The following is a 26,223-nucleotide window of genomic DNA, read 5'->3' as shown; positions in this document are numbered from 1 at the left end:
CTTTATAGACTGTTTAATCCAGTTCTCTCATTAGCATTCTAGCAGTCGTGAGCCAGAGCTGTGAATCACAGGGGACCCTGAGTAACCGGTCAAGGGGGAGGACGTTAATCCAGCCGCGGCTCTGCCAGAGGAAACGCGTCGGGGAACGAGCCCCCACCGGTGCCCGGCAAATGCCGAATTGCCGGTGGGCCAGGTCGCCTGGCCTCTGGTGCGCGCGGGAGCAGGGGAGGACGAGCAGCGAAAGGGCTGTAGCGTCGGGGGCAGAATCGGGGAACGGTGGTTTCCGACTCTCGGGAAACGTTGCTCTCTTTTCGGGGATGGAAGCAACTGGGACGAAACCAGGAGCGGCTTTTCAGGGCAGACCTGGGAAAGCGCTCCCTGCTCCCGCTTTCTGCCGCGCCGGCCAGAGCTGCGCAGGGATTTGTGTTGAAGCAGAATTGTGTTGGAGCGGAGGCTGTGTTGCAGGTGGCGGGAGGCTCTGGGAGAGAGGGAGGAGAGACGGAAAGAAATGCTGCCCCCAATGTGGCAGAGTCATCCCGCTCCCTGGGCTGAGCAGGGTTCCCTTTTGGCGGCTGCTGTTCACGCTGACCGTTCAGCTCCGGAGCCCGCGCCTTTCCACAGGCCGGTCCCGCCGGGATCGGTGCGCTCGTCTCCAGGCTTACGCCGATCGCTGGAAGTAATGATTGGATGGGCAGGAATTTCACATCAGTTGGTGGCACTCAGCTGCAGGTAAAATGCGTTACAGCTTGTAAAAAGATCAGCTAAACCAACTATAACCCGCTTGACTTGTCCTAGCTCTGAAATCCGTAGAAAACCCATAGTGGCCTGTTTTTGCAGGAGGAAAAGCGCCCGCCTCCTCCGCCTCTCTGTCTGATCGGCGTCGTTCCCTCTTCTGGAGGGTGGCATCTGCGGTCATTAAGGGGTAGCGTTAACAAACGTTTTGTCTGTATCTGTCCCTGAAATAGGGTTCTGCCAGCTAAAGAAATTATTCTGGGATGTTCTAGTAACTGAGGTAAACTTGCCGGGAGAGCAGTCTTTTTGTGTGCCCAGTATTGCCGGATACGTGGGTGCATGGGGTTGTGGTGCGGGTGCTCCTCGAAGGGCCGTATCTGCGTCCTGGTTTGAAGCGTAAGAATCCCGATGGCTCTCGTTTGGCATATCTGTCCTGTCCTCAGGAAGAACCTGACAGGGAGCACAGCTAGGGACCGGTCTTTCCAGACGCCCTCGCCCCCAGGGAAAAGGAAGCGTAGTAAGGACTCCTCTTCTGGAGCAGCGCTAAAGAAAGGCCGCTCGCAGGCGTTCTCCCGGGTTCCGGAATTATGATGTCACTGAGGCCTCTGCAGAGCCTCATGGCCAGCGCGCGATTCGGTGGCGCATTCGTGACCCTCTGCGAACTGGACTGCAAGGGGGCCGTGAGCTCTCGTTTCTCGCTTGGTGAGTTGCAGGTGAGGCTCCGAACTGGTGCTTTTTGGCAAGTCCCCAGGGGTTTGATTTCTCTGGCCTCCTCTCCGGTCCGATGGACGGCTCGCACAGCCCTGAGAAGGTCTCTCAGACAAATGGCGTTCTTTCCGTGTGCCGCAGCTCCGGGTTTAAAGCTGACAGCGTTCCAGTTGCACTTTGATAAAAATACATGGTTAAAATATGCGGTCTGTGTATGGTACACGCTGTACGCAGGATGCGGCTAACGTTTGAACAAGACGCCACAGCTTTAATAAAACAGCGAGAAAGTAGGACGTGCTCGCGGTTTTGTTTGCATACTGATGAGGGAGCCTTTGCCTGCTTCTCGCACGTTTGGTTGTGAGCTTTGCGGGCCGCCCCGCTGCCGGCAGAGGCGGTCGAACCTTTGGGTGACTAAGCTTTGGCTCGGGGCTGTTTTTCTCCCGAGGCCGGCGGGTTCTGCCGCTCCTCGCTGCGTGAGCTGGTCGCGGTCTGGTCCCGAGCTCAGAGCGGCGGCTTCAGTCGGCGCCTGCCCTCGAGCGGGTCCTGCTGGGCTGATTGCACCCCGCCTGCTCTCCTCTGGCGATAATTTTGGGCAGAAGTCAAACGCCCAGTAACGCGCTCTGGCAAATTGCCGTCTCGCGCTGACCAGAGCCGATGTGGAAGCGCGAGCGGGCGGACTGCGGGGCAGGTTGGGTGCTCCCAGGGGCCGGCGGTTCCTGCAGCAGCCACTGCTAGCTCTGGGTCGCTGAGGCCCTGTGCATAGAAAAGCAACAGATTAAAACCAAAAAAAAAGCCTGAGCCCAAGAAACGAGCGTGTTTTTTATCTTAATGAAGCTCCTTGTCTTTGAAAGGGGCGGTATGGAAGGCAATCAAACTGGTCTTAAAGTCACCCAAAGCTTTGCGATTTTGCTTCTTGCCGTAGGAGAACCCATGCTATTTCTGACCCCTGCAGCCTCCCAGAGAGGAGGCAAGGAATGTTGTAGCTCTAACTGTGTTTGACTTGCTGTCTAGGAGGAGTCTTTAAAACCAAGACACGCTGAAGAAGGGCGAGAGTCTTCCTCGGCTTCTGACGCTGCGTGCCCTCCGACTCCGCTTCGAGCCCTTCCCGGTGACGCTGACAGTAGCCTGTCTGGCCAGAGCAAGGAGGAGTCCGATGGGAAACTCGCTGGGAAGGAAGTGCTGGGCGAGAAAGATGCCGCGGTGGAAGGTGACGTCTCTGCAGCTGATGAGCTGCCGCGGTCTCGGGGGGAAAGGAGTGCGACAGGGGCAGACGCGCCCGGCGGTCCTGGGCGACCTCGAGCTGCGTCTCTGGCTGCGGAAGCCGCCGAGGCAGGTTGGCTGGCGAGGCTGGCCGCCGCTGTTGACGCCACGTCAGGTGATGAAAAGAGAGTGACTGAAATGAGGGAAGCAGCAGCAGCTGATCTGAAAACAGACAGCAGGCTGGATGCTGGCAAAGTAAGAGACCTGCCTGCACGGGCAGGGCTTGGTGGGGGAGCTGCCGTGGCTGTTCCCGTCGCTTTGTAAGGCCTTGATTCAGGAAAGCTCTCCCAGCGCTTGCTCGCTTTCTGTTAAGTCAGCGTAAGGGCTTTCCGAGTCAGCGGGGTGTTCCTGGGGGGCACGAGTGCTCCGAGCGCCCAGATCGGCGTCTTTAGTGCGCAGCTAGGAAACCGTTCTTTTCTGCATGCGCAAAGTGCTGTCCAAAGCAACCGACAGGCAAAAACCCCGAACTGTGACGCGTGTTTCGAGTCTCGGAGGAGAAATAAGTCTCAGCTTTCAGTGCTGCCATCTGTACCAAGCAAGCAGGTTTCATAATGAAGTTCACACCGAGCCCAGCTGTCCGCGCTGCTTTGTTTCTCTCCGTCTGTTGTTTCTCTCGGCTTAGGCAGAGACAGGGCGAAAGCGTCAAGCGAGCTGCCAGCTGCGACGTTCGCAGCTCTGCGGGGGATGCGCCGGGGAGGCGCGAGGTCAGAGGCGGGGAGGACGCTGCCTCGGGGCTGCCTCCGGAGCTGGCGCCCGAGTCCGTCGAGCAGGGTACCGTCCGGGCTGCCCGCCGCTTTTCCAGCGCTCGCTGGGAGGAGAACTGGCAAAGAGCTGACTGCGGCCAGCTGAACCAGGGTGTTTGTGCAGTCTCGGGCAGGAGAGGAACCGCTAAGTGTCGCAGGGTGCAGATGGGTTCACGGTCCCTGCAGCTGGGTCGCCGGACAGGCGCGTGCTGTCCGCTCTTGCTCAGCGTCCCCCAGAAACGCTCCAACATGAGCTCTGAATAACCGTTTCTTTCCAATCTAGTCTCCTTCCTGCCGATTTTGGTGACTTTTCTAGTTCCGCTGATGCGTAATGTCTCGAAGAAATGGTAAGCTATAGCGCTGAGCCCGGAAAACATGCGCTGTCCCGAAGAGCTTAAAGTTGAAAGCGTTGCTTTTACGAACGCTTACCTGCGCGCTTGCTTTAGGCGTCTGGGTAGTTCTGCTGAAGTCAGCAGGGCTGCACTGGTGTCCGCATCGAACACTGGCGTATTGCTTCCCGATGGCTGGGCACAGGGGAGCCCTCGCTGCAGCTGGGCACGGCGAGGTGCACTTTTAAGGCCACGGTACTGTCCAGTGTGGCTTTAGCCATTCGTGCGTGGGCTGGGGCGTTCTCAGAGCTGCAGAGATCCACGCGGAAGGAGCAGAGGACAGTGAGCAAGTGCCCGTTAGCAGGGATGTTTGAAGAGCGCTTCTCTGCCCTCCCCAGTCCCATCTCCATCTCTGCGCTTTGTCTCTGTGAAGTGGTGTTTTTGTGCTTGTCTCGGGGTCACACCCTTAGTGTTTTTCCTGGGATATTCAATCGCCTTTTCTTCCCTGCGTTAGAGCGGCCAGATTTGTCTTCCCAAGATCAGTTGTCACCTCGCTGGAAAGGCCTAGGTGAAGCTGCGGGGGTGAGGCACGTACGGGCTGTAACGCACGTCTCCTTTCAGCTTTCAAAGGCATCGGAGAGCAGCGGCGGTGGGGAGGACTTGCAAGTTTCCAACCGCTCGGACCGGGAGCTGCTGCAGCCGATGGTGAGTCACTGGAAGCTCCTTGTCCCCTGTCCGTGGGCTTCGCGTTCCTCTGGGAAGGTGCAGCCGGGTAATGCTGTCCCCACCTCGTGCAGTCCGCCTGCCCCGCTCCTCGGCTGCGAAGCGGTGACCTTACGGCTGTGGCAGGATCCTGCCCTTCCCTGGGAAGAACGTTCCAGGCCGTTTTGTCTTTGTCCATGAGTAATTGCTTCAATTTAATCAAACTTAGCCACTCTCCCGTTCTGAAGAAAAAAATGAACGGAAAGGTCGCCGTGTGTGATGTTAATGAACCGCTTTGCTCTGCTGCTGCTGGCGGCCCGCTGCGGCTCCGCCAAATGGCTAGCTCGGGTTTCTAATGACCAGCGCGGGGTGGCGCCCGGTTAGCTGATAGGGACTCGGACTATAAATACCAGATAAACTGCGGGTTATCCTGAAGGTTGTAATCAGCCCGGTGGAAGTGAGTTTATCTTTGCTGAAGGACAGCTCACACCCTCTGCTCCGTACGTGTAGTTGATGGCCATCTATAGAAAATAATTAGTCAAGCCCAGAAGGTGTGATTTCTTCTGTTGCCGTTGCTGTGGCGCTGACTTGGCGGAAGGAGGATCGGCGTATATCGGCTCCCTCTCCCCATCCCTCGGCGTGCGGGTGAATTAACTCTGTTTGCAGTCTGTAATCTCGTATGGGCGCAGAGTGCAGGAGCTGTGATTTCTGAACGCACGCGTGCGCCGCTGAAGCAACAGCCCGCGGCCGTGCTGGCACGCTACGAAAAATCCTGGCGTAGGTGTGCTTCTAGCGTAAGCTGTGCGGTGTGCGGCAGGGCGAGGCTGCTGGGGCGGGCAGTTCCGCGAAGCCCAACAGAAGGACCCCGTTGCTGGGTGAGGATAACTGGCGATGTCGGGCGTGCGTCGCGCAGAGGTGGGGGTGCTGGAGGGCTCCCGGGGCTCTTGCTGCGCTTTGAAAGGGAGAGGTGTGTTCAGGAGCCCCTTACTGCTGCAGCAGAGCTGCTTTGCACTGCTCGTGCCTTTTCTGCTGGTGCAAGGTGAGGAAGCAGCCTGGGTTTCGGTCTGCGAGGAGGCGGTAGTTGCAGCTTGTGGAGAGTAGGAGGCTCCTTGCCATCGGAGTGGTTTCTGCTTCACGGTTTCACGCCGTGCGGAGTCGCAGGGCAAACGGAGGCGAAGCTGCCCGGTTTGCCTGGGGTGCGAGTTGGTAAGAGCCCTCCCAGAGGGTGCTGCGAGGGGGTACGCGCAGCTGCGTCGGCTCCCGTGGCGGCCGTCCTGCCCTCGCTTTGGTTTTGGGGTGATGCCCGCGGATTTTCCGAATCGCCTCGCTGCTGTCGAGTGAATCGCTGTATTCAGATGGGTCTTTGGAGGACGAAACGCGCGAGTAAATCAAACCGCTGTTCCTTATGCATCTCGTGGGTGGGACTGCTGGGCGCGGGGTCTCACAGGCAGTTCTTCAGCGGTGGTGGGTTCAGCGTCAGCAGACAGCGTTCGCCCGGGGGAGCGGTTTCTCCCTTTCTGAAGTCAGGAGCGTAAGCCCGTGCGCCTGTGCTCTCCTGTCAGCGAGTCCCTTCTGCACGCTCCAGTCCGCAGGCACCCTGCTGGCACCCGTCCAGGCGCCCCTGGGGAACCTCGCTCCGCTGCGTGGCCTCGCGGCCTCCCCGGCCGGCGGCCTCCGCGCCTCCCTCAACTCGGACGCGGGCAGCTCGGCGGACTCCAGCCTCGCGGCCAGAGGAGGAACGCGGGTAAGGCCGCAGCTTCTCGGGGAGCGGGCCCTGGAAAGCGCGCTCTGCACGAGGTCGCAGGCGTGGCGGCGCTTCGAAGCTTAAATGACAGTATTTGTGACCTCTCGTCGGTTTTGGGATACTTTTGTCTGTTGAAAAGCCACTTCCCTACTCTGTTTTTTGTTTCTTTTGCTGTTTCTAGGGACCCCAGTGCTAAATTTGTGGTGAGCTTTCTTCTGCTACGTTTAGCAGATTTAAAGACAGAATTGTTTCAATTACTGTTGGGGGAAAAAAGTCCGTTAAGTTCAGTTTTTTTGTAGAGCCTTAATTTGTGTCCCAATGAAGCATATGGTACAGGTAACGTAATCTACTAAATAATAGCTTCGCTCAACTCTTGGCTGAGAATAAGCAAATGTACAGAAGAGTTTTCTGGATGAACGTAAGACTTGCAATCCTGTCGCGTGATCGTTTATAGAAAGTGACCTTTGGGTCAACCAACCAACCAACCAACCAGTCGACTGGTAACAATGTGATCTTTTAAAGGAAAACAAAACAATAGGTGTGGGAAACGTTACAGCTCGGCACCTCGGCTGAAGGTGTTCCCCTCGCTGAGGGAAGCCTGGGGACTTCAGACATTTTGTTTTATTACGAAGCAGCGTTTTGAGGCGCAGGCGGGTTTTGCAGACGTGCTCCTATGGGACAGGAGCCCCTCTGGCGTAAGGAAAGCCTGGCCTGGTAAAGAACGCGTCGCCTCCCGACTGGACGTGGCTCCAGCAGAGCGAGGGCAGCGGCGTAACCCCGCTGCCGGCCGGCGTCGCGGTGGGTTTGCATCTCCCCTTTCTCCTCGGCTGTCCTCTCACCTCCCTTTCTTTTTGTCTTCGCAGCCTGCAGAGAGCTGTAAGCCCACCAGCCAGACCAAGAAGTTGCTGGGCTTGGTCTGTGAAGAGAAGAGTTCCCTGAACACAGCGGCCGTAGATAAAGGGAGAAACGAAGAGGAGGCAAGCGAGGACGAGGTAGTTTGCGCGCCTTGGCTCTCAACGCCTGTCGGTGACCGTAGCGCGTGAGGCCTCGGAGTGAGGCTGACGAGGAAAGCAGAGGCGTGCGTTGAGCATTTGGGGGGTTTCGGGGTGAAAGCTGGCCTGAGCTCGTCCTTGCGCTGGGTTTGCGCGGCGGGACTGGACGGGAAGGCCCTGTCCCCGCTCCTGCCGCTCCTCGTGCTGGGAGCCTGCTGGGCCACCTGGCCTGCGTGAGGCTAAGGTGGCGGTGCCGAGCCGCGGCGGGGGCGGCTGGGCTGGGGAAACTGACTTGCGCCTGCCTCAGCCCGTGGTGAACGGGGTGTAAGGGCTCAGCTGCGCAGGGCCGCCCGCCGTCTTTGAGCTAAATAGCGAAGCTCCGGAGGTGGGACACGTTGAATTAGGATCCTTTGAGAGCTTCCGAAAGGTCCCCTGGGAAGGCGAGAGGGGCCGGGGCGAGCCGGCTGCGGCGGGAAGCTGCCTCGTCCCTGGGCAGCGCGGGTTCAGCCCAGGGACTGCCCTCGAAAAGCTGGGCTGCGCTCTGGGAAACACGTCTTCTCCCTTTCTCGTTTCGCCTTATGTTTGGCCTGTTTAAAAAGTCCCCAAAGCAAGCGCTCATCTCCTCTGCAGGAGCCTAAAAGCCGGGGGCTCCGATTGTGACTCCTGTGCCGCTTCAGCTCCGCTCCCTCTTCCCGCGGCCCCCGCGCGGCGCGCGCGGAAGGGCTTTGATTCGGCTTCGCCGTAAGCAGAGCGGAGAGCTCTGCCCTCTTGCGTGTTTTCCGTCCTTGGGAGGGTGCCGAACCGCAGAGCGGAGGGCTGCTGGCTGTGCAGGTGTATCCCAGCGGCGCGCAGGTGGGCTCCATCTCCTCGTTGCCAAATGAACAAAGCCTGAAGCAAAACCCAGTTCCAGCAGCTTCTACCCTTTGTAGGGAAGCAGGGGAAACGCGCGTGGAAATAACGTGCCATTTCTCCTCTCTTTGCGCTCTTCGTTCGCTTTGAGCCGTGTCCTCCCGCCTTGACCAGAATCCATCAGTTCTGGCCGCCTTCGCTCTTTGCCCTTCCCGTCTGCACCCGCCCTCGGCAGCCCCTGGCTCCCCTGCACCGCCCCGGTGCCGAGGACCCCGCGGGGCTCTGCCACGCGCCGGGCGACGAGGAAGCTTTATTTCTGCCGGCGCGCGTTCGATCGTTGTGATCTGCCTTACTCCTCCGTGCTGCCAGGTGCCGGGAGCCATGGCGGGATCGATGGTGCGCATCGGGGACCAGCTCATCCTGGAAGAAGACTACGACGAGACGTACATTCCCAGCGAGCAAGGTAACCGATGCCTGGCCTCCCGGGAGCCGCGACGAGGGATTCAAGCGCGCGAGCCGCTCCTGGGCGTATTGAGAAAACGGGAATCGGGGAGAGCGTGGGGGGAGAGGGCAGGATAAATGGGATTTTGTAGAAGGCGGAGCTGAAAAATTAGCTGTCTGGTTGCGAAGATAAATGCCGTTTGCCAGTCTTCCTCCCTGCTTTACCGGCCTGGCAGGACGTGCTTGCTGACCCAGGGCTGTCTCAGCAGCTTTGAGCAGCTTCCTCTCGGGATCGGGGTTTCCCCGTGCGCCCGTTGCTTTAGCCGAGGAGGTTGCCTTTATTGTGTAGTGCCCGGTGTAGACCGTCGCCACAGGTCCCTCTTCCGTTTTCCTAGAAATCCACGACTTTGCACGGGAGATCGGCATCGACCCCGAGAAGGAGCCGGAGCTGATCTGGCTGGCCAGGGAAGGCATCGTGGCCCCGTTGCCACCCGAGTGGAAGCCCTGGTGAGAGCTCTGTCGGCAGCTGCCCTCGGAGGCTCCTGGCCTCCCTGCCCTTCCCCTGCTCTGGGCTGCCCGCGTGGGCAGGGGACCGGCTGGCCGGGGGGGCTAATGCCACAACAGGGGGGCTTCCTGCGGGCGGGGAAGTACCGGGCTCGCTCTTCACGCTGTTTTTGCCACGCAGCCAGGATATCACCGGCGATATCTATTACTTCAACTTTGCCAACGGCCAGTCCACGTGGGACCACCCCTGCGACGATCGCTACAGGGAGCTTGTCGTTCAGGAGCGAGAGAAGCTGCTGGCACGCGGCAGCTTGAAAAAGAAAGAGAAGAAGAAAGAAAAGAAAGAGGAGGCAGACAAGAAGGAGAAGCAGTTGCTGAAGCAACCCACCGTGAGTAGGCTCTGCTGCTTGCAGTGCTCCCGGGGAGGAGGAGCGGGCTGGGCGGAGGATGAACGCGGGGCTGTGAATTAGGGGCTGACCCCGTGCTCTTGCTGCTTCGGGATGGGAACAGCGACCCCCTGGCAAGGGATCCTGTTCAGTAAGGTTGCGAGTGGGATGAAAATCCCACAGAAGTGGGGTCGCGAACCCACAGAAGCTGGCGAGCTTGGCTTTCGAAGGACGCGCCTGGCGCGGGGTGCCGCAGCCCTGCGATGCTAGAGCTGAGGGGGGAGATGGCCCAGACCAGAGAAGCTGCAGGGAGTTAGGGCAAAATAGAGGAGAAGGTGAAGGAGCAGGTGGGAATGAGGTCCTTTGTGACGGCCCTTCCGTTGTAAGCGTTTCTGGAGACCTGAGGGGTGAAGTTTTGCTTCCAAGGTAATTTTCAGGGGAAAATGGGCAAAACCATCCTGCTGGAGGCCACGTAAGCAGATGTGGCGTTAGTTTTAGTGGTTTTCCTAAAGCTCAGGAGGTAGCTTGAAAGAGCCTTTGTTCGAGGCCTTCCTTGCGTGGCAAACGCTGCACAACTCGCACCTTGTTTTAGTTTTGCAAGGACGCGAAGTGCCTTCTGAACCCAAAACCAAGTGATGGGCGGTAACTCAAGCGGGATGGCAACGTGAAATACAAAATCATCCTTCGTTTTGGCTCTGAGACTCTGTGTAGTAAGCACGCTACAAAGTCAGTCTTTTCCCTGGAGGTCCCACGCTCTAAACTGGGGGGGGAATAGCTTATTCAGCTATTTTTAGCTTAATTTAGCTTGCTGAATCTCAAGTCCCGGAGTGATTGAGTTGGTTAAGGTGATAAGAAACCGTAAGTTGCGGTCAGCTCTCCTGCCGCCGTGGCCAGTACCTCGAGAAAGGGGCTCTCTTCCCTCTCAAAGGAAAGAAAAATGGGAAAAAGTGTTTGAGCTTTCCCAGACGAGGGCAGGAGCAGTCCCAGCGGCTGCAGGCCGTTGGTTGGCAGGTGGGCGCAGTACCGACTTGTCTGAGCGCAGTTTGGTCCCTGGGCTGCTGCTGTTGTTGTCTTAGGAGGTGAAGGCGATCGGGGGCTGGAGCACCTCTGCTGTGAGGACAGGCTGAGAGTTGGGGTGGTTCAGCCTGGAGGAGAGAAGGCTGCGGGGGGACCTTGTAGCAGCCTCCCGGTGCCCGAAGGGGGCCTGCAAGAAGGCTGGAGAGGGGCTTTTTCCGAGGGCATGCCATGACGGGACAGGGGGTAATGGCTGTAAACTGAAAGAGGGCAGATTTAGATTATATATAAGAAGAAATTCTTTACTGTGAGGGTGGTGAGGCACTGGCACAGGGTGCCCAGAGAAGCTCTGAAGCCTTGTGCTCCAGCCCCTGCCCCAGCCTCGCTGCCCTGCTCTGGCCACGCTCCAGCCCCTCCATGGCCGCCTTGGGGTGAGGGGCCCAGCGCTGAGCACGGCATTCGAGGGGCGGCCTCCCCAGTGCCCAGCACAGGGGCACCATCCCTGCCCTGCTCCTGCTGGCCACGCCGTTCCTGACACAAGCCAGGATGCCACTGGCCCTCTTGGCCGCCTGGGCACGCTGCTGGCTCATGTTCAGCGGCTGTCGACCAGCGCCCCCAGGCCCTTTCCCGCCGGGCAGCTCCCAGCCGCTCCTCCCCACGCCTGCAGCGGTGCCTGGGGTTGCTGTGCCCCCAGTGCAGGACCCGGCCCTGAGCCTTGCTGCCCCTCACCCCGTGGCCTGGGCCCATCGCCCCAGCCTGGCCAGGGCCCTCTGCAGGGCCTCCCTGCCCTCCGGCAGATCGACGCTCCCGCCCGACTGGGTGTCCCCTGCAAACTGACTGAGGGTGCCCTCCATCCCCTCGTCCAGGTCATTGATAAAGATATTAAACAGAATGGGCCCCAGTACTCGGCCCTGGGGACCACCCCTGGTGACCGCCCACCAACTGGGTTTAACTCCATTCACCGCCACTCTCTGGGCTTGGCCATCCAGCCGGTTTCTTACCCAGCAAAGAGTACGCCCGTCCAAGCTGGGAGCAGCCAGTTTCTCCAGGAGAATGCTGTGGGAAAGGGTGCCAAAGGCTTTACTAAAGTGCAGGCAGACGGCACCCGCAGCCTTTCCCTCCTCCACTGAGCGGGCCACCTTGTCGTAGGAGACCAGGTCAGTCAAGCAGGACCTGCCTTTCACAAACCCACGCTGCTCCCTCTGGGAATAGCTGGACCCTTTTGCTCTGTTTTGCCCAAACTTTTTCCCCCTGTTGCCTATCGCAGGATCCTGCCCTTCCCTGGGAAGAACGTTCCAGGCCGTTTTGTCTTTGTCCATGAGTAATTGCTTCAATTTAATCAAACTTAGCCACTCTCCCGTTCTGAAGAAAAAAATGAACGGAAAGGTCGCCGTGTGTGATGTTAATGAACCGCTTTGCTCTGCTGCTGCTGGCGGCCCGCTGCGGCTCCGCCAAATGGCTAGCTCGGGTTTCTAATGACCAGCGCGGGGTGGCGCCCGGTTAGCTGATAGGGACTCGGACTATAAATACCAGATAAACTGCGGGTTATCCTGAAGGTTGTAATCAGCCCGGTGGAAGTGAGTTTATCTTTGCTGAAGGACAGCTCACACCCTCTGCTCCGTACGTGTAGTTGATGGCCATCTATAGAAAATAATTAGTCAAGCCCAGAAGGTGTGATTTCTTCTGTTGCCGTTGCTGTGGCGCTGACTTGGCGGAAGGAGGATCGGCGTATATCGGCTCCCTCTCCCCATCCCTCGGCGTGCGGGTGAATTAACTCTGTTTGCAGTCTGTAATCTCGTATGGGCGCAGAGTGCAGGAGCTGTGATTTCTGAACGCACGCGTGCGCCGCTGAAGCAACAGCCCGCGGCCGTGCTGGCACGCTACGAAAAAAATCCTGGCGTAGGTGTGCTTCTAGCGTAAGCTGTGCGGTGTGCGGCAGGGCGAGGCTGCTGGGGCGGGCAGTTCCGCGAAGCCCAACAGAAGGACCCCGTTGCTGGGTGAGGATAACTGGCGATGTCGGGCGTGCGTCGCGCAGAGGTGGGGGTGCTGGAGGGCTCCCGGGGCTCTTGCTGCGCTTTGAAAGGGAGAGGTGTGTCCAGGAGCCCCTTACTGCTGCAGCAGAGCTGCTTTGCACTGCTCGTGCCTTTTCTGCTGGTGCAAGGTGAGGAAGCAGCCTGGGTTTCGGTCTGCGAGGAGGCGGTAGTTGCAGCTTGTGGAGAGTAGGAGGCTCCTTGCCATCGGAGTGGTTTCTGCTTCACGGTTTCACGCCGTGCGGAGTCGCAGGGCAAACGGAGGCGAAGCTGCCCGGTTTGCCTGGGGTGCGAGTTGGTAAGAGCCCTCCCAGAGGGTGCTGCGAGGGGGTACGCGCAGCTGCGTCGGCTCCCGTGGCGGCCGTCCTGCCCTCGCTTTGGTTTTGGGGTGATGCCCGCGGATTTTCCGAATCGCCTCGCTGCTGTCGAGTGAATCGCTGTATTCAGATGGGTCTTTGGAGGACGAAACGCGCGAGTAAATCAAACCGCTGTTCCTTATGCATCTCGTGGGTGGGACTGCTGGGCGCGGGGTCTCACAGGCAGTTCTTCAGCGGTGGTGGGTTCAGCGTCAGCAGACAGCGTTCGCCCGGGGGAGCGGTTTCTCCCTTTCTGAAGTCAGGAGCGTAAGCCCGTGCGCCTGTGCTCTCCTGTCAGCGAGTCCCTTCTGCACGCTCCAGTCCGCAGGCACCCTGCTGGCACCCGTCCAGGCGCCCCTGGGGAACCTCGCTCCGCTGCGTGGCCTCGCGGCCTCCCCGGCCGGCGGCCTCCGCGCCTCCCTCAACTCGGACGCGGGCAGCTCGGCGGACTCCAGCCTCGCGGCCAGAGGAGGAACGCGGGTAAGGCCGCAGCTTCTCGGGGAGCGGGCCCTGGAAAGCGCGCTCTGCACGAGGTCGCAGGCGTGGCGGCGCTTCGAAGCTTAAATGACAGTATTTGTGACCTCTCGTCGGTTTTGGGATACTTTTGTCTGTTGAAAAGCCACTTCCCTACTCTGTTTTTTGTTTCTTTTGCTGTTTCTAGGGACCCCAGTGCTAAATTTGTGGTGAGCTTTCTTCTGCTACGTTTAGCAGATTTAAAGACAGAATTGTTTCAATTACTGTTGGGGGAAAAAAGTCCGTTAAGTTCAGTTTTTTTGTAGAGCCTTAATTTGTGTCCCAATGAAGCATATGGTACAGGTAACGTAATCTACTAAATAATAGCTTCGCTCAACTCTTGGCTGAGAATAAGCAAATGTACAGAAGAGTTTTCTGGATGAACGTAAGACTTGCAATCCTGTCGCGTGATCGTTTATAGAAAGTGACCTTTGGGTCAACCAACCAACCAACCAACCAACCAGTCGACTGGTAACAATGTGATCTTTTAAAGGAAAACAAAACAATAGGTGTGGGAAACGTTACAGCTCGGCACCTCGGCTGAAGGTGTTCCCCTCGCTGAGGGAAGCCTGGGGACTTCAGACATTTTGTTTTATTACGAAGCAGCGTTTTGAGGCGCAGGCGGGTTTTGCAGACGTGCTCCTATGGGACAGGAGCCCCTCTGGCGTAAGGAAAGCCTGGCCTGGTAAAGAACGCGTCGCCTCCCGACTGGACGTGGCTCCAGCAGAGCGAGGGCAGCGGCGTAACCCCGCTGCCGGCCGGCGTCGCGGTGGGTTTGCATCTCCCCTTTCTCCTCGGCTGTCCTCTCACCTCCCTTTCTTTTTGTCTTCGCAGCCTGCAGAGAGCTGTAAGCCCACCAGCCAGACCAAGAAGTTGCTGGGCTTGGTCTGTGAAGAGAAGAGTTCCCTGAACACAGCGGCCGTAGATAAAGGGAGAAACGAAGAGGAGGCAAGCGAGGACGAGGTAGTTTGCGCGCCTTGGCTCTCAACGCCTGTCGGTGACCGTAGCGCGTGAGGCCTCGGAGTGAAAAGCTGCGCCGCTCCCCGGGAGCAGCTGATTGACCGTGGCTGTGCCGTTTGACTCTGGGCCTCCGTTTGTGCTGAACTTCCCCTGGGTGCTGTTTGGGCACCAAAAAGCGTCTAACCCTGTTTTCTCCTTGTGCTCCCTGTGAACCAGGATCTGCCACCATGTATTTCTGAAAGGAATAGATGCCAGGCTGGATGGGGCTCTGAGCAAGCTGATGGGGTTGAAGGTGTCCCTGCCCATTGCAGGGGGGCTGGACCAGATGGTCCCTTCCGTCCCAAAGCGTTGCGCGGTCCTGTGAACTGGCCGTAGGCGTATTGCCTTGGCGTGCTGCTACGGCTCTGCTGCCGTACTTCGCTGATCAGGAACCCCCAGTTCCTCCTGCGTAGCCTGGGGGGTTGCAGAGGGAACTCAGTGTTGGCCATCTCGTTTTTAATACCCTTAGAGTCTCCGTGGGACAGCAAGACTGTTCAAAAACCTGCACGTGGACGTCGGCGCCCTGGGAGGCATCTCGGACACTGAGGTAGGAACGTGGGCGATGTGGGGCGGGCAGGAGAGGAGCCGCGGCGCCGCCCAGGCAGCGCCTGGGCTGGGGGGCGAGGGCGCAGGAGGGGGGCCCGAGGTTTCGCCTCTCGTTTATGGGCAGGCACAACCCGGGGCAGGGCTGGGGGGTGAGGGGGCGTACGAGGAGCCAGGTGCAGTCCGCAGGGGACACCGGCGTGGGCGTCGAAGGCGGGTTTGGGCTTGAAGGAGAATGCTTGCCGTCTGGGAGATGGGACTGGAGGGGACGGCGTCTTTGCACAGCGTGGGGCTTTGTTTCTTGCCGAACGAAGAAAGAGCGGGACTTAGAGCCACATAGGTGCGATGGATAAGCTGGGAACGTACTCTGGCAACGCCATTCTCGCGCTGTCGCTCGGTCCCGCGAGAATCTCAGAAGCTTCCACGTGGCCCGCGCGTGGCCGCTTCTCCGTGGCAACCTAAAACCTGTTCTCTTTGCGCTGCTGATGAATTCCACGGCTCAGACGGAGCGCCAGCAATGAGTGCGGTACGCAGGCGTTCCGCTTTCCCCACGGGCGCGCGCTCTGCCTGCGCTCTCTTAGCCGCGATCCGGCTGAAGATGACAAGGGCGCAATGGGAAGCGCGTCGCGAGCGGCTCTGGTGGCTTGGCCCGACTGTTTGCGCTGACGTTAATCCTTCCTCGCCGCTTTGAAAACTCTGTTCCGGTACCTGAAAGGCAAATTAATTTCTTTTAAAGCGTTTTATGGTATTTCCTTTATGCTCTTCGCAGCATATGACAATTAAGCTGTAAAGGGCTTTGCCGGAGAACCCACTCGCGGTGCTGGGCAGAAACTGCCAAGGCTTATGCGAAAGCAGAGGTGAAAAAGAAAGGCCTGCCTCTCTCCTCTCCAAACGGCGAGCCGTCTGTCAGGGTCCAGTTCGTCACCGAAAGGTTAACGTGTCCAGCCACAAAGAGCTCTCTTGGCACTTCGGTGCCGCGGCAGGGCTTCAGGAATCTATTATGAACCGGCAATTGCCGGCCAGCAGCCAGGCTCCGTTAACCCTCGTGGGCAATATCTTAGTCCTGACAACGTATTAGTGCCCCGCTGGAAAATAGAATTCGCTTGTAGCGCCGTGAGATGGCAGCAGCAAAGCGTTCCTGCGAGCGAGCCGCAGCCCAAGCCCTTCTCCGGCTTCCTTGCAAAAGGGAGGGGAGGGAAGGGTTTGCGTAGCGAGCCCTGCAGGGGAGGAAATCTGAGCAGCGATGGGGTGAAGCGACGAAAAAACCGGCTTCGCGTAGCCCGTGGGTCGGGGTCGAATACCTGCGTTCAAAGAAAAGCAGCGTGTGGTTGTAGTGACCTGCGGAGACGCGAGGACGCTGGGCGAGAGCGGAGGCTGTGTTGCAGGTGGCGGGAGGCTCTGGGAGAGAGGGAGGAGAGACGGAAAGAAATGCTGCCCCCTCAGTGGGCTTTTCTGGAGTTAAGTGGGGAGAAGGCACTGAAAACGAACCCCCGTCAGGCGCCGGAGAACTCCTCGAGGCGTGAGGTCTATGTGGAGCGTGCTCTGGGAGAGAGGGCCTCTTCTGGGCAGCCTGGTTTGCCTGGCTGCCGGTGGGGTTCGCTCTGGCCTGAGCCCGGCTCTCTTGCCTTCTGAATCCCTGTGGTGGAATAGCTGCCGCAGACTCGTGAGACTCTGCTCTAAAATGCAGAAGGGCTTTGGGACGCTGCTGGAGGGGGCACGAGGAGGAACAGGTCTGGAAGCGCCTCTGGGTGCCTGGGGAGAGGGTCCCACGGCAGCAGAAGCGATCCCCCGCCGCAGCGCTTGAGCTCGGGAGGTTTCGTGCTCTGCCTTCTGTACAGGCGCAGCTCCGGGTAAACACCGGGAGCCAAGGGGGTCCTTCGTGTGGTGGGAAGTCACCACGCGAGGCTTCTTCACCAGATGGAGACGTGTGAAAGGGAGCCGTCCCTGTAAATAAAGGTTGCGCGACACACTTGTGCGTTACCGCGGAGATGTATGCGCGGGAAGCCGTGCCGCTGGTTCCCAGGAAACAAAGACCTCCGTGAAACACCAGCGCAGGGGTGGCCGGTGACAGGGGAGGAACGGCCGCTGTGTTCACGGGAGAGCGTGGCTGGGAACGGCCGTAGCGAGCCACGGCACTCGTTAACGGGTAGCGTTAACAAACGTTTTGTCTGTATCAGTCCCTGAAATAGGGTTCTGCCAGCTAAAGAAATTATTCTGGGATGTTCTAGTAACTGAGGTAAACTTGCCGGGAGAGCAGTCTTTTTGTGTGCCCAGTATTGCCGGGTACGTGGGTGCATGGGGTTGTGGTGCAGAGGTCCACGCGGAAGGAGCAGAGGACAGTGAGCAAGTGCCCGTTAGCAGGGATGTTTGAAGAGCGCTTCTCTGCCCTCCCCAGTCCCATCTCCATCTCTGCGCTTTGTCTCTGTGAAGTGGCGTTTTTGTGCTTGTCTCGGGGTCACACCCTTAGTGTTTTTCCTGGGATATTCAATCGCCTTTTCTTCCCTGCGTTAGAGCGGCCAGATTTGTCTTCCCAAGATCAGTTGTCACCTCGCTGGAAAGGCCTAGGTGAAGCTGCGGGGGTGAGGCACGTACGGGCTGTAACGCACGTCTCCTTTCAGCTTTCAAAGGCATCGGAGAGCAGCGGCGGTGGGGAGGACTTGCAAGTTTCCAACCGCTCGGACCGGGAGCTGCTGCAGCCGATGGTGAGTCACTGGAAGCTCCTTGTCCCCTGTCCGTGGGCTTCGCGTTCCTCTGGGAACGTGCAGCCGGGTAATGCTGTCCCCACCTCGTGCAGTCCGCCTGCCCCGCTCCTCGGCTGCGAAGCGGTGACCTTACGGCTGTGGCACGGGCCGGCCCCACTCGCTGCTGCTGCTCAAGCCGCCAACAGAGCCGTCCGTCCGTCCGTCTGCCTGCCTGCAGTACGGACAGGACCTCTGCTTGGACGTGGGGCCGAGTCTTTGTGTAGCCATCTCCCGTGTCCTGTAAACCGTTCTGATGTTCAGATGCCCAGTGCTGCAGAAGGCTGGCTGTCAGCAGGGCGGTGAGCGTGGAGGCCCAGCCGTGTCAGGATTTTGGCCTAACCTGTCAGGATCTCGGGTAAAACCCGTGCGTGCTCATCAGACACGGATCCTTTTCTGCTTCCTTCTTTAGGACCTGGCTTTCCAGAGTCGGCTTTTGGAGCAGGTACTGGACGCGGGGGTTCTGTCTCCTGTTCTGGACCGCCCCACGTGCAAGGTAAGTGCTGTATATGTGCTCAGGGACGGAGCTGTGAATAGCCGGGGTAGAATACTGTATTGTGGCGTACTAATGGCAGGACGGTGGTGTCGGCAGAACGGCTTTGCAGAGGCAAGCAGAAGCGGCGCGTTCAGCGCCCTGCCTGCGGCAGGGCAGGGATTAGAGCAGCGCTCTTGTTTTCTCCGCGGAGGCGGCGCAGGTAGCTGCGCAAGCGACGCACCCTTTAGCAGAGGCGGCTTGCGAGGGGCGCATCTAAGCTGGTGCGTGCTGGAGGTCGTGGAGATCCTCCTGCTGAGGTCCCTTGGGCACGGCGCTGTGCAGGGGGAGGAGACGGCCTGCGAGCTGTCATCCTGCTCTCCTGTGGCCGCAAGACCGGCTTTGTATTGCGGGCGTGCGAGACTTCCTGGGTGGCGTGCAGCCGGGCGTCTGGGCAGGACGGCACGCTAGGCTGTTTGCGGTACTGGGACTGCTGGGGATGCTGAGGCAGCAGGAGGGGCGGTAATTTCACAGGCAAGGCTTAAAACCAGCCCTCGGTCCCCGCGGGCAGGTGCCGTCTTCGCCTCCTCGAATGTGCCCAGAGGTTCCCGCAGCCCGCGGTTCCTGGCGAGGGGCCGCCCTCCCGGGAAGGGGCGCTGGGCAGGAGAGCAGCGCTGGCCCGTGCCTGGGCTCAGCAGCGTTCCCCGGGGCCTGGTTATCCCCGTTCCCAGGGAGCTCTCATTCTCCATTTGCCTGGCTTCTCTCCTTTCGCAGGCAGCAGTTACAGAGCCTGTTTTGAGCCAGGAGACGTTTGCCGAGCTCCTCGGTTCTGGAGAACTGAAGTCATCGTTTTCCAGGGGGCAGGAGGGAGGCTGGGAGGGGGAGCCGCCTGGGCGAGCTCTGACCAGGCTGATGTGACGGAAGGTGACAGCGCTTGCAGGGAATCCTTCTGCTCTTTGCTCCGCTGGACGCTTGCAGAAATTACTGCTGGTTTAATCCTGCCTTATTTTGACCCTGCTCCACGGTACTCTCCCGCGTGGCGCGGGCTGAGCCCACCTGCTGTTGCTGTGGTCCCCAAGAGCGTCCCGACGGGCCGCTCTTCTGGGGGCCAGAAGCCTCCGCAGGGAGGGCGAGCCCTTACGGCTCGGTCAGCCGGGGCCGGCAGCTCGAGGAGGAAGCTCTTCCCCTCCCCAGGCGAACGGCGCGGTGCGCGCTTGCGTGCGCCTGCTGCGGGGACGGAGGTGCCCGGAGCTGGCAGGTGGGAGAAGGAGCAGCTGGCTAGTTCGTATCCGAATATTTGCTGTTTGTATTTCAAGTATTTACTACGTCATAAGTAAGCCAACCGTAGTGGCTCAGGGTGCGTTCCCGAGGGGGCTGGCTTCCTTGGCGGCACCCGACGTGTTCCGGAGCGAGCGGTCAGAAATCCCTGGGGAGGTGCGACTGCGCGCGCGCGCCGCTCGTCGCGATCTGCCCGAGGTCCGGGGTGCCGGGCAGGACTGAGTCCTGTGCCGTTCCGGTCGCGGCCAATACATCTATCGCTTTATGGCCCCGGCACGCTTCCGTGCGTGTGACGTTCCTGTTTGGTTTAGGAGATTTTTTTTTTGTCGTCCCACGCTTTTCAGGGCGTTTAGTGTTACTCACGTGTCCAAGACGATCCTCAGGGAAAAAACCCAGCCTGTGTCTAGAGTGCCGGCAGGGAGTTCATCTTCCGCCTTGAAAACGCGAGCCCCAGCCCGTAACCCAGCGCAGCCCGGAGAGCCGAGCTCCCCGGCCTCTCGGCTGCGCTGCTGGAACCGCTCCCGCGACGCGCTGAGACCCGTGGCTGCCTGCGGGAGAGGAGGCTGGCCCCTTCGGCTGGGCGCTCCGCAGCAGCCCGCGGGCGCTGCTTGCTCGGCGCCGATGGGCTGGACCAGAGCGGCGCTGCCCTTAGCAGAACCGCCGCCGGGTCCTGAGAGGCTTCGATGGCGAAGGAGCCAGCAAACTCCACGCTGTTTGCTTTTACCTGCAGGCCCGGGAGCTGGGAGAAGAGGAAGAAGAGCAAAGCGAAGCCAGTATAGAGGAAGAGCAAAGCCAAAGAAGAAAAGCTGCTGAGAGGTATGGTACAAACAGCCAGAGCAAGAGAGGAGGTGTAGCCAGCTCTAGCTCCGGGTGGCTTTCCCGTCTTGTCTGCCCCTGCTCTGCTCTGCTCCCTGTAACCCGTGCAGGCGTCCCCGTAGAACGCCCTGAGACGCTGCCGCTTCTCGCGGGGTCTCTCCCTCTCGCTCCTCCTGCCACCTCCTCGGGACTGTCGCAGCGGATTGCAGCTTTGTTTCGGCTTCTGGCTGGGTAGGCAGCAAATCCGCCTGCCTTTCGTTTCCTCGAGACTGCCCCAGATGTGGAGCTGGCTTCTGTTTCCCTTACAGCTCTCTGGCTTTTCTCTAAGGCTCTGAAAGTCACGCTCCTGCCGGGATGCTCTGAACCTGTTAACCTTGTGTCTTGTGCCCTGCGGCGTTGAACCGTGGAAGACTTGGCCGCGGGCGGCTGCCCGACGAGAGACCTTTCTGGTTCTGAGGCAGCCCCCGTCTCGGCCGGCGCTGGTCCTGCTGGGCTGCCGGCTCTCCGCTGGGCAGAGCCTGCAGCTGAAGGCTCCCAGGGCCAGCCCGGTGCCTGTCGCTGCTGGCAGGAGGGTCCAGCTGCAGTGTGAACGGTTGTCGTCCTCTTCCTTCCACAGAGGTGGCCCAGAGCAAGTCACTGCTTGACCAGCTGTGAGCATTAAGCTATTTTACGTCCTGGTACACGGACGACTCGCTCGAGCGCGCTGGCTGTTACGCCGAGAGCAACGCTGGTTCCAGGCCCTTAGTTAGGCTGTCTGGGGAGCTCTTTTCAGCCTGTTTGTGGCCACTCGTTTAAAACAGTTGAAATGCTGTGCTGAGCCGTGAGCTCCGTGCTCCCTCGAGCCCCTCCCTCCCTCTCCGAGAGCTGCAGCGTGTGGCGTTTATAGATGAATCGTGTCAAAACTCTTAGCCTCCGCGCAGAGTTACACATCCTCTGGGGCGCCGGGAACCGAGGAGCTGTTACCCGTGCCAGGAAAACTTGTGAACAGAAGAAGCTGCAGTCCATCTTAACGACTGGCTGCACGCCCTTGGGATCTGCAGCCTTGTTCGTAGAGGAGCTGTTCGCGGGAAGGTCCCCGAAAACGTGCTCTGCCCGCAGGAGCTGTCTCCTTATCGCTTGGTACCTGCTTCCCAGCTGTGCAGCCTCTCTTTCTCTCGGCCTGTAAAGCTGGCTCGTGCTTGCTTTGTTGCCTCTCTGCTCTGTTATCCTGAGATGAAGTAGGACTGGAGGTGTAAACATGCCTGCCAATGTTCCCGTCTGTAACTCGGACAACAGCGAGAGTACTGCTCGCGGGGCTGACTTGTCTTGGGGAGATGCTCCAAGGACTCGGAAAGAGAGGGGGCTAATCCAGGGCAGGGGGTTCGGCATTCTGAGACCGACAGCCATGAGAGCCGCGGCTGCCTGTTAGCCCGGCAGGCCTCGAGGCGGTGGGGACGGTTTGGAGCTTTGCGGTGCCTTTGGCAGCCCCGCGGTGGCCAAAGGGGTCCCGTTGGCAGGCATGGCTCGGTGCCCGTCCGCGCCGCCTGCCCGTCCCCTCTTCCCTCCGCCTTGTCTACCTGCGGCAGCCGCTAGCATCTGATCTGTGCTAATCCGGTCTTCTGTTGCCTCTTCTGCGCCGCAAAGCGCGAGGGAGCAAAGTGCTTGGGAAACGTCAGAAGAGAAGTGTTTTGCTTTAGAAAATGCCAGTCGGGAGGAGGAGGCTGTGGCCCGGGAGGCGGAGGAGGGGTCGCTGGGTAGCCCCAGCAGTCTGGAGGAGCTCGCTGCCCCACGGAAGGCGTAAGGGCTTCAGTTAAGTCCCCGGTGTTGTAAGCGTAACAGCTCTTGTCCTTTTGTTGCCCTTCGTGGTGTCTGAAGTCAGCATGCCAGGAGATGCGGTCTGGTGGGCACAGCAGAGCGCGAACGTCTCCCTCCCTGCGCAAATCGGAGCAGCTGTGTGAACGGTCTGCGCTGGGGAGCGCGCGAAGGCGGCTCAGCCCTGGGGGCTGTGGCGCAGGACTCCGTGGTACGGAGACAGAGCGGTCTGCTCTGTGCCTGGGAAAGCCTCCTCCTTGCCAGCGTCGCCAACGAGGCTGCAAGCGTTCGTCCTCCTTTGGCAAACGCTTTCGCGCAGCCTCCTGCCTTGGCTCGCTGAGCGGTGCCGAGGTTGCGGGGGAGCAACAAAACCCCAGCACCTCACCCCGCTCTTACGGTCGCTGGGAACGTGGGTCGCTTTGAGAGACTAAGGTCAGAGCGCAGGACGGTCGAGCCCAGGTTCCCCGCAAAAGCCTGCGGCCTGTTGCTGTGCTAAACTGATGGTCTGATGGCTGGTGGGGCTTCTGCTCGTCCCTTCCCTTTGCCGACGGTGAAGCTTCTGCCGTAGGTGGCTCTGAGGTTTTGGGTTTGGAGTCGATACTGCGTGGGGGGATGTGGCTGTTCCTTTCGTGTTACTCGGTTTTCTGTCACCCTTTTGCCTAAAGGAGCTTTCTCTTTTCGGCAGGCGCCGCAAGAAGGAAATCAAACACGGGCAGTCCTTGAACCAGCCTAGTGAAGAATCCCTGGAGGGAATAGTCGAGGAGCTGGAGCTGGAGCTGGAGCGAGAGAAAATGCGTTTATTGCAAGCAAAGGAGAAAATTCGGCAATTCCGGGAGGAGATGAGGCAGCAGGAGGAGGAGGAAGCTCAGAAGCTTCATCAGCAGAAAGAAATATCCCTCAGGTACGTTCCTCTTTTACTCCACCTCCCCGCTTTCTCCTACGAGCCTTTCCTAGCTGCGCTTTCGTTGCCGGCGGCTGCAGGCTTGTGCCGGTATGGGCCACCACCCTGGCAGCGGGGCTGCTTTGCGGAGTTGTGGGCGAAGGAGGCAAGAACGAGGCTTTTGGGGAGGAGGAGCGCGGGGCTCCCTGCCCGGCACGGACAGCCCTGCGCGCGAGGGTCTGCGCACCTTGAAATGAGCAGGGGTCTGCTGTCGGCGCCGCAAATGCTCAAGGCAGATGCGTGGAGAGCACGGTCTGCCGCAGGAAAGCGCTCTCCAGCGCAGGCAAGAGAGCATCTTCCCCTGTCCTGCAAGAGGAGCTCTGATGCCATACACGTGCAGCTTTCAGAGCTCTGAGCCTGCCTCTTACGGTTAACCTGGGAAGAGCTCCCAGCTGGGCGCGTGGAGCTTTGCCGCCCGGCAGGCGTTCAAATCCTGGGTGAAATGCTGGTAACGGGACTGGCAATGGGAGCCTTAGAGGAGGTGAGGTTACCCCAGAGGAGCTGCCTGAACCTCTGGCGCGGTACGTTTTACAGAGGCGCTTCCAAACGAGACTTGAAGGAACGGGGCACGGATGCCTGCGTGAAAGCCAGCCAGTGCACGCGGGTCTCGTAGCAACGCAGGGAGCAGAACGGCACTGGGAGCCGTGTCCTCTCCCTGGGGGGATTCTTCTCTCAAGGCTTGTCTTTTATTTCAGGTGGCCTTGATACTTATGTTCTTAGCAGGCCGAGCCAGCCAGAAACAGTATCTTGGCATGAAATGTCACGGGAATGCTGACTTGGGTGCGAGGGAAGACACAGAAAGGGAAAAAGGTCTATGCGGTACTAAAGCAGTAGCAGAAAGGGTGTCTCATAGAAATAGGAAGCTTACAGATGCAGTAAAGCATCCGGGCCCCGTGGCTTTCATTTAATAGGAGCTGATTTCATTTACCTGGGAAAAAACCCCAAGTGCCACCTCTGATGATAGAGTGCATTTTAAAAGCCTGCCACGGAAGTTTGGTGCTTGGGGGCTGCGTCTCCCGTGCCAGCAGCCAGGTTCGGAAGGTGGGGAAGAGAATGAATGGTCTGGAGCCCTGGCAACGCGTCGCCTGGGCGGGCAGAGCGAGTGGGAGCAGCGGCTGATCTATAGGCCTTGGGGAGGTGGTTGGAAGACATTAAAGCCTCCTGAACCTCTTTTTTTTTTTCTTTTTTTCTTTTTTTTTTTTTTTTCCCCAGCTGCTCATCTCTCAGGACTCTAAAAGAAGATTTGGCAAAGGCTTCTGAGGAGGGAAGAGCTGCGTGTCAGAAAGGAAGAAACTGAGAGACTCTCAAAGCTGCGAGCCAGAATCGCCTCGGAGATGGAGGCAGAGAAGGAGAAGATAAGGTGACAAGTTTTTTGCTGCCATCCCTGGGGACCCAAACTCTGCTGGTCTGGGAGGGAAGCGCCTTGCATGCCACCGGCAGCCGCTCAAAGCGGAGGTGCTAGCCCGCCCGAGCCTCCCGTGGCCGGTCGCCTGCCTCGGCCGTGAGCGCGAGGCCCCAGCCGTGACGCTGCACGTGCCGGGGAGCCGCGTGTCGAAAGGAGGTAAAACGGAGGGACCTTATTGCCGCCTGGGAGCTGATCCAGTTTTGCTAAGTAGACGTACGGTGCAGAAGTGCCCTGAGAGAGGTGCTGCTGTAATGTTGGACCAGGCGCAGCCCTGGGGCCCTGGAAATGAAAGAGGTGGCATCTGCAAGGACGGCCGCGCTCGGCAGCGTGGCTTGCCTTGAGCGGACGTCTCCGTCTAACGGCGGTTAAGGCCTGTTAAAACCGCCGGAGGAGGCAGAAAAGGCAGCCGCTGGCAAACTTCTATTTTCCTCTCTTTTTTTTCTTAGCTGACGGATATGTCTGCACCCGACTGCTTTGCTGTTTATTTCCAAGGCCTGAGCTTTGGATCCGCGCTTGTGGATCTGTGTGCTGTGGTTCCTGGTTCCTTCTGGCTTGCGTGTCCTGTCCTCTAGCTGTGTCTTCTGTCAGCTCTGGTTCCGAAACGGAGGCCGGCGGTAAAGGACCGAATCCTGACTTGCCTCTGTCTGTTCTTGTCGCAAACCCGGCAGGGCAGAGCAAGAGGTCGCGCTGCAGAAACTAAGAGAAGAGTGGGAGTCCCTGCAGGTGATGGAGAAGGAGAGCCTGGAGAAGCAGCACCAGCTCGCTTTGGAGAAAATGAAGCTGGAAATGGAGGAAGCTCGGCAGAAGGAGATGGTGGGGCTGGAACAAGAGAAGGAGCAAGTCCTGCGTGAGCTCAAGGAGAGATTAGACAGGGAAAAGAAGAAAGGTGAGGTGTTTATTGCCAGCTAGGGTCAGAGCCGTGCTGTTCACCGTGCTGACCTGGCTGGCGTCGCGACCGCTCAAGTGTTGAGGTTAAACAACGCCTGCACGCACAAGCTTTAATAACGGCTGCCTTGAAACCTAAAGGAAAGATGTTAGGCATGCTGTTAGAGGCGTGAGCGGAGGTGGGGAGGAGTACTCCTCCCAATTTTTATTACCATGGTGATTAAATAGCACTTACTTCAATGGCCACATTGCATCTGACGAAGAAAGAAGGATCGCCGCGTGTCTCTGCCGAGCTGAGCCGAGGAGCCATTTTATCCGCTCGGACTACCGCTTCGGCTGCCGCTGTAGTCCTCCGGAGAGCTTGGGGGGTTCCTGCACGGAGGCGGTCTGTAGTCCGTCCAGCCCAGCGCGGCTGAGATCTGCGGAGGAGGGAGGGAGAAGCACCCTCCCGCTCGGGAGGGAAAGCTCAGCGAGAGTGAAGGCACCTCGTGTACAGTCCGGCCTGAAAGGGGGTTACCGTGCGCTTTTTTGATGGTGACGGAGAGGGTGCTAATTGCAAATGCGTCTTGCGCAGCACGTCCCCACAAATAGGAGTTTTTCCAGCAGCCTGTCTTGCTCCTGTTCCCGTAGGCAGCAGAAGAGCTGGAGCTTGGTTGCAATGAACTCCAGCAGGTGAAATCCGCAGCAGAAGAGAAGCATCGTAAGGTAAAACGTGGTGTCCTCAGAAAGTAAACTGGTTGTTTTGCTCCCCCACGCTGCCATCAAAGGTGTGGAGAGCATCAGTAAATTTTTCCCGCTTCCTAAATGCGGGCCTGGTCTGGCTCAGCATTTGGACGTGCTCCAAGTCCCGGGGGCGGTGAGGCTGCACGCGCTGGTCCTTGCCGCGGTGCTTGCTCTCTGTAGGAGGGCCCTAAATGGATCTTGTCAGAAGGGTGACAAGTCTCCGTGGGCGGCTTTCATGGCAGGTCATTTCCAGCCTGCAGACCCAGATAGCAGAGGCACAGAGGAGCAAGGAGGCTCGGCTGCGTGACGACTTGCAGCGAGCGGAGCAGA

At 59.1% G+C, this 26,223-nt stretch overlaps 1 protein-coding gene and 1 long non-coding RNA gene across 2 annotated transcripts in view; one reads left to right on the top strand and one right to left on the bottom strand.

The window, feature by feature from the left end:
• Nucleotides 1–304: 304 nt before the first annotated feature.
• On the bottom strand, nucleotides 305–4,009 carry LOC148052832 (uncharacterized). Its single transcript, XR_015709139.1, has 2 exons — nucleotides 3,873–4,009; nucleotides 305–2,193 (listed from the first exon to the last, which is right to left on the bottom strand). It is a non-coding gene; the product is annotated as an uncharacterized LOC148052832 (long non-coding RNA).
• Nucleotides 3,943–26,223, top strand: part of LOC148052830 (centrosomal protein of 164 kDa-like) — a 42,510-nt gene continuing 20,229 nt past the window's right edge. Inside the window, exons 1-14 of the mRNA XM_087778254.1 lie at nucleotides 3,943–4,477; nucleotides 6,060–6,218; nucleotides 7,082–7,210; nucleotides 8,429–8,522; nucleotides 8,896–9,007; nucleotides 9,186–9,393; nucleotides 13,112–13,270; nucleotides 14,138–14,266; nucleotides 14,772–14,849; nucleotides 17,464–17,547; nucleotides 17,996–18,079; nucleotides 20,064–20,149; nucleotides 21,773–21,925; nucleotides 22,626–22,841. Coding sequence (XP_087634380.1) covers nucleotides 4,139–4,477; nucleotides 6,060–6,218; nucleotides 7,082–7,210; nucleotides 8,429–8,522; nucleotides 8,896–9,007; nucleotides 9,186–9,393; nucleotides 13,112–13,270; nucleotides 14,138–14,266; nucleotides 14,772–14,849; nucleotides 17,464–17,547; nucleotides 17,996–18,079; nucleotides 20,064–20,149; nucleotides 21,773–21,925; nucleotides 22,626–22,841 — 2,030 coding nt within the window. The 5' untranslated portion in view covers nucleotides 3,943–4,138. The remainder of the gene's footprint in view (nucleotides 4,478–6,059; nucleotides 6,219–7,081; nucleotides 7,211–8,428; nucleotides 8,523–8,895; nucleotides 9,008–9,185; nucleotides 9,394–13,111; nucleotides 13,271–14,137; nucleotides 14,267–14,771; nucleotides 14,850–17,463; nucleotides 17,548–17,995; nucleotides 18,080–20,063; nucleotides 20,150–21,772; nucleotides 21,926–22,625; nucleotides 22,842–26,223) is intronic.

Source organism: Nipponia nippon, unplaced genomic scaffold (assembly GCF_047370975.1).
Source record: "Nipponia nippon isolate SJK-2023a ecotype South Korea unplaced genomic scaffold, ASM4737097v1 scaffold_43, whole genome shotgun sequence".
Classification (NCBI taxonomy): domain Eukaryota; kingdom Metazoa; phylum Chordata; class Aves; order Pelecaniformes; family Threskiornithidae; genus Nipponia; species Nipponia nippon.
This window is presented reverse-complemented; position numbering and strand designations above follow the sequence as displayed.